The 6887-nt window shown below is 39.6% G+C and overlaps 1 protein-coding gene across 1 annotated transcript; it reads right to left on the bottom strand.

Annotated features, from left to right (window-relative positions):
* Nucleotides 1–344: 344 nt before the first annotated feature.
* Nucleotides 345–4310, bottom strand: PCARE (photoreceptor cilium actin regulator). The gene has a single exon (XM_044291321.1). The coding sequence runs from the start codon at nucleotides 4308–4310 to the stop codon at nucleotides 345–347; it is 3966 nt and encodes a 1321-aa protein (XP_044147256.1).
* Nucleotides 4311–6887: the final 2577 nt, after the last annotated feature.

Genomic DNA, 6887 nt, shown 5'->3' with positions numbered 1-6887 from the left:
AGTCCAGTGGGATGGGGGACTCTGCCCTAGAGGTGGACTCTTATGGCATTATTGGGGAGGAGTTTCCTCTTGGCCAGACGGGAAGTGCCATTGGTGCCTAGTGACGGTTCTCACTGGAGCCATATGCTAAGATGGTATATGCATTGCAATTGCACATACACCTAGGACAATTATTTACAACCCCATGGGTTTCCCCATGAATAACCTTTAAGGCATTATCAATTAGTCTTAACATGCCATCAGAATGAAACACAATTTCATGTCACAGGCAGTACAACATGAGCTATTACAGACAAATCACCCGCTGTAGAGTTCTGCCACGATATATATTTTAGTGTTATGTCCTACCTGGTTTGCTGAAGAGCCAAATCACTGACGGCGTTAGCAGAGATGGATGTTGGAAGACGTAGCTGAACTCTTGGTCTCCGGTCAGAATAAGACCTCCGGACAAAAGGTTGAGGGTTAGCTGCACTCATTGCAACTCTTCGGTGCTGGTCATCATATTGACGAATAGAGAAAGTGTGCCTCAGAACAGGAGTCTGAACTTGGTTCAAAACAGTTTCTGCCCTACTCGTGGCTGGTGGTGATGGAGGCTTGGCTTCAAATAATGAAGAAGACGATGGGCAAAATATTGACTGTGCATTACCAATCATTTTTGAAGAAGATTGTTGGTCCTCAGAACTGTGCCTTAATCCTGTATGGGATGGAGAAACTGGAGGGGATGGTGTAGAATAAGAAGGCGGGCTAGGCTCACAACGAGTTTGTGGAGGACTTGGTAGCCTCCGTTGACTTGGTGGGCTTTGTTGACTTAATATTTCAGGTGTACTTGGTAGCTTACGTTGGCTTGGTGGACTTGGCTGTTTTTGTATTTGAGGGGGACTTGGTTGCCTATATTGGCTTGGTGGACTCTGTTGTCTTCGAAGTTGAGGGGGACTTGACTGTCTATGCTGATTTGTTGGACTCTGTTGTCTTCGTATCTGAGGTGGACTTTGTTGCCTATGTTGGCTTGGTGGACTCTGTTGTCTTCGAATTTGAGGGGGACTTGGCTGTCTATGCTGACTTGGTGGACTCTGTTGTCTTCGTATTTGAGGAGGACTTGGCTGTCTATGCTGACTTGGTGGACTCTGTTGTCTTCGTATTTGAGGAGGACTTGGTTGCCTATGTTGGCTTGGTGGACTCTGTTGCCTTCGTATTTGAGGAGGACTTGGAAGTCTACGTTGGTCTGGTGGGCTCTGTTGTCTTCCTACTTGAGGAGGACTTGATGACTTTTGTTGGGATGGGGGACTAGGGAGCTTTCTTTGTGAAGGGGGGCTAGCTAGTATCATCTCATTAGGAAAACTTGATTCTCTTGGAGTACTTGTGTTAGATGTTTTCAGGACTAAAGAAGAGGGTTGTTGTACATGGTAGTGAGTTTTTTGTATAGCCTTGATGGTTGGTGGACTTGCTAGTTTTCTATCAGTTGGTGGAGATGAAGCTGCAGGTCTTGTAGGAGAAAGTTTTCTTAAGATCTCATTTCTCTGTACTGTAGGGGAACATTGTTTTGGTTTAACCATGGATGCAACAGAACACAGCTCTCTGTTATGTTTGTCAGTTCTCACTACTTCAACATCACTTGGATTCTGTAAATGGATTATTTTATGTGACTGCTTATACAAGTTAGCAGCCTGTTCTATTTCATGCTTTTTCTGAAGGTCTGTACATAATTCCTTATGAATAGAAAGACGATCAGTTTGTAAAGAACATTTTCTAAGTTCATTATTAACTAGATCTTCTTTCCTACATGCCCTGTCTTTGGACATGTAGATATCAGTAGTATTTTTGCTTGGTAACACATTCTTTATATTTATTGAGGCCTTCATTTTTTGAGACATGGTTGGCTTCATTGTGCAAGTAAAGCTGGTGTCTTTTTCTTGATCATTAGCTGAGAGCAAGTTGAATGAATCATCCATAAGTATTTCAAGGGGAGGAGGTGGGAGGTTCTCAAAATCATAATTTACAGATTCATTTGCATCAGCTCTGGCCACATCATAAGGTTTTGAAGATAAATCAGTAGTAAGCATAGTTGTAGTAAATCCACTTGGAGCATTTTCTATTATTTTGTCATCCAAAAGTTGTAATCCTCTATAACCTGGAATTGTTGGAGGAAGAACAGGAATTCCAAATTTTCTAACACATCTGAGGGGTCCCAGGGTTTTCACATTTGTGGTTTTTCTGGTGTCATCCACTGGGCTAAATGTTTGGATAAGTTTCCGAACAGACTGCCGTGGAGATGCAAATATGCTGTCCAGTGTTCGCTCTTCCACAAGAAACTTTTCTTCTGCATTGGCATCTTGCAGATATAGTGATGTTTCTAATGCTTTAGTTGTTGGGTTGCCATTTGCGACCCTTGCCATACTCATATCAGTCTTTCTTATGGCAACTCTTTCCTGACTAGGCAATATATTAAAACTTTTAGCAAGACAGGCCTTCAGTTTGTAGGTTGATAAATTATTACTAGATGTTATGTTACCAGAGTGCGAAAATGACTTCACTGGATTCTGCATTACGTCTGTGGTTTTTGTTAAGGAGTACAGTTGTTCCAACTTTTTGCTAAGCTCTTTCTGTGTCCTTTGAAGTTCTAGCAGTGTAGGATCCTCAGATTGACTTCTAAGTGATTCTGCAGATCGACACCTTCTCTGACTAGAGGTTCTTCTGTTGCTCCCATCTGCAGTCCTAGGCCTCACAAAGTCAGAATTAATTTCTTCTCTAGTCCACACATTACTTATTGATTTGCCAGGAACAAACTTAATCTTTTCACTGATGGCTTCTTTCATTTTTAATGTCATCTCCTCATTCTCCGGGTTCTCCAACCATTTGGATGCATGTTTATAAGGACCCATACCTGCTGGAGAGGTCATAGGTCTCTGTGTTAAGGTGATTTGACTTGCTAAGCTTTTATTATCTTCACTTTCATCACAAGTCTCATCACTACTAGTTGATTCTTCTGATTCTGGATCAATATCTTCTCCCAAAGTGGCAGTGGTCCCTAGTGAGCTCATTGAAGGGCTGCTTGACATACACATTTGTTTTGAAACATGTGAATAGTTTTCCTGTGCCCCAGATGAATGTTTTTTTTCTTTTTGGGCAGATGTACACTTCTGATTTAGGTCAAACATCTTGTCTTTATTGGTTGACATTTTGCGTGTTCTTACAACTTCACTCGTCAAACTTACTTGACCTGATGAGTCAATACTAGACTTTCTTTCCATCTTCTCTGGGGATCTATATCCTCTCATAGATTCTGAATCACCGCCAATTCCACTATCTTCAGAATAAAGAGCTGTATCATTTGGATGGTGCTGTGTAGATCCTGCTGCAGAATCCTCCAAAGATTTGATCATCTTGAGGAGTCTCTCATCACAGTGCTCCTTATGTTTCAGCTTTTCCTGAAATTTGCTAACAGCTGACTGCAATAAACTGTAGGTATCTTGCAAGGCACTGGTGGTCACAGAGGACACCGTACCATTTAAGGATTGCATTTTATTAATTGTATACTGCAACAACTGCTGCAGTAAATCTGGTTGTTCAGCAGGATCTCCTTTTCCAAAAGGCCAAGTGAGGTTGCTCCCTACAGCTTTTAAAAGTTTTTCTCCATCTTCGGCAATTTCTTCCAAGCATTGATTGATATCATCAAATCTCAGGGCCATGAAGCTAATCATTTGCTGCATGATAAGATGAGTCTGGGCTGCTTGGTTTGCCATAGAAATGACAGATTCATATTTTGAAAGATTAGGGTTCAGGAATGCATACGCATCTTGGTGAGCCTTAACAAGCTCTTCAGGGAAATCAACCTTTTTTTCTATGTCAAGTAAAACTGCTTGGTTTGTTTTCGCACGTCGACTGTGTTTACCAAGCCGTTGGCTTTTTGACTTTCTATTTTTTCTTGGATTTCCATCTAGTTGCACTGTGCCGGTTATCTCTAGCTCTGAACCAGTCGAGCTATGTTTTCTTATAGTTCTCCTCTTTTGGTATGTTAAATTAACCATTCCTTCATCAGCAGTGTTGAGTTTGTCGTATTTTCCTTGATCATCGGAAAAAGATCCATAATGAGGTCCAGTAAAGCTACTGGGATCACTTTTCTCCAACTGGCGATCTCCTTTTTCCAATTCTTCTTTCTGCTTGATTTCTTCATTTTTGTTGTCCGATAGAGGGACTGTAATTCCATTATGACCATTGTCAGGAGGAAGAAGTGCTTTGTTTTTCTTTAATGGGTTAGCTGCATTTTTTGCAAGGGTTTGAATGATCCCATTATGTGAAGGAGCACAGCCCATTGTGTGATTCTGTATGTATGAATTTAGCAAATAAATAGAAAGTCCTTACGCTTTGGCTTGGTCCACGGGTCAGATGCTCCAAGATGACGCTCCATTGTCTCAGAGGTCAATGAAAAGAAAAAGTCTTCTTCGAGTTCAAAATAGAGAGCAAATAGAAATGGAATGCGATTCTTAGCAGCTGCAAACCAACATAACAGCTTTGCTGGATACAGATAGATGTCTCTCAGTGTTTCTTCTCTCTCTCCATTGACAGATGTCAAGAGCAAATAGGATTTGGAGCTTACAGGATTAAACATACTTTATCCGTTCAGCAACAATCTTTCATTGGGAAAAACAACATGACAATAACATTATTCCTATGTCTGCCATGAAGTTTCTACTGGGGAAATTTGCAACGTGAGAAATCACTTCAGACAAGTTCTGAATTTCAAATGTAAATGGACTTTACCCTGAATAAAATTGACAGTGTCTTCTTGGGCAAAAGAGAAGAAATGGGGCAAAATTCCAATAAAGTGTTAATAGAAAGTATGGTGGCTCACTCCGTCTATAGCTATGGATTGGGTGCTACCAAGCCAAATAACTCACCCAGTCATAAGAAGAATTAAAAATATGACAAATAAGTAATGGTGACAATATTTATTAAACCTGATGCAGATTCAACTGTCAAAATATACAATACTAAAATGATAGAATCTAACTAGTGGAAAACAATATATTTAAAATAAATTCAAAATAAAAGAGGCATCATACAAGTCTAAACATGATATAAAAATGTAGAAATATACAATACAATAATAAAGGATGGTATGGATGTCTTCAATGGCATATAAAACCCTTAAGATTGGATATTATCAATTAAAATGCAATGTTCTGAAAATCGATAAATATTCGCCGATAAAGTGCCCAGTGTTTTTTCGAATAAATGTCTAAACAAGATTCGTATTCGATAAGCTCTATTCGATTATTCTGACAAAGTCGACATATATTCACTGAATGGAATGCTGTGATTACGCCTCTCGATATAGTTCAATTGCCGTCTGACTTGAGCACACACTGGCGTCCCACGTGGCTAACAATGTCGGATCTGGCGGTACCTGATTATGGTTAGTCGGCTGGAGCGGTTCAAGTAGTTCTGCGGTCCCCAGTATAGACAATCTCCAGTGGTCTTCCCAACTTTTTCAGATATGGGAGATATTCAGGTAAGGTTTCGCAGTTATCAGGACCCAGTTTATTTTAAATCAAGGTGTTCACTCTATGCCGGAAAATCAAAGTCTCCACAAAGTAAGGATCCGATTCCAAGATGTGGGGATCAGTACGTATTCATCAGCTGATGTGCGGGTCTTGAAGCAACCAGATGCGTTTCGGGGTCTTTTCCCAACGCCTTTCTCAGTGGTGACCCGCAAAAGAAATCTGTCCCTTTTTATACCCAGCATCCTTTAAAGTCCAATAGAACAAAAGTGCGGAATGGATTCGGGTCGAATATAAAATCAGGTATGGAATATTCGAAATAACAACATATATAGAAGAAAGAGCACATTCAGAATATATATTTGTATAACAGTTTTCAGCGATAATGTTATTTTAACGTTTGCCATTGGATTCTGTCATTATTCTGCATACATTTTCGTATGCGGTATTGATGCGATTTTTATATCGTAGATGCGTTTTTTTCCAAAGAGATGCGTTTTGTTAACCCCCACTGCTGTATACATAAATTATATAAATTACATGTTACATAACTCTTAAAATTTAATGTAAAGCATTAAAAACATATGTAATAAGATATATATTAAAATATGTATTTAAAATCTAGTGTAGAATAGGTGATAGACATTCTTGTCCAGTTCTGACTTCATTGGGGAGGAGGGAGGTATTTTGATGCAGATTATTATCTTCAGACCACCGGGACGGCCATGGGCACCAGTTCGCCCCCAGCTATGCTAACCTATTCATGTCAGTGTGAGAAGAATTGTCCATCAATCATATGCTGGGGTCGGACCTGGTGCTGTGGTACCGTTATATTGACGATGTGATCTTTATTTGGAGGGGGAACGAAATAGCATTGGCCTCCTTTTTAGACATGATTAATGTAAACCAATTGAACCTCGTTTCTCCTCCAAAATCAGTAAAAACACATTTGGAATTCTTAGATTTAAACATTAGAGCCGAACAAGATAAATTAATATGCTCTACATATCAAAAACCCACAGCCAGAAATAGTTTTATTCTCCATTCCAGTTGTCATTTACCCAGGTGGCTGCTCAATATTCCGGGCAGCCAATTCAGACATCTAAAGAGGAATTGCACTGATAATGACACTTTTGAACAAGAAGCCGAGGCACTAAAATGACAGTTTAAGGAGAAGAATTACCCTATAAAATGCGTTGAAGACTCGTTGAATAGGATAAAACAACTAGACAGACCTTTTTCAACAAAATTCCTAAAGAGACAGGAAATCCTATAAAATCCAAAAGTATGTCAGAATTGGAACGGACAAACATTATTCTTCCTTTTAATACACACTATAAAAAGATTGAAAGAATTATCAATAAATACTGGCACTTTATCCAAAAAGAT

The sequence above is a fragment of the Bufo gargarizans genome, chromosome 4 (genome assembly GCF_014858855.1).
Source record: "Bufo gargarizans isolate SCDJY-AF-19 chromosome 4, ASM1485885v1, whole genome shotgun sequence".
NCBI lineage: Eukaryota > Metazoa > Chordata > Amphibia > Anura > Bufonidae > Bufo > Bufo gargarizans.
Note: the sequence above shows the minus strand (reverse complement) of the source record. Positions and strands in the feature narration are given on the sequence as shown.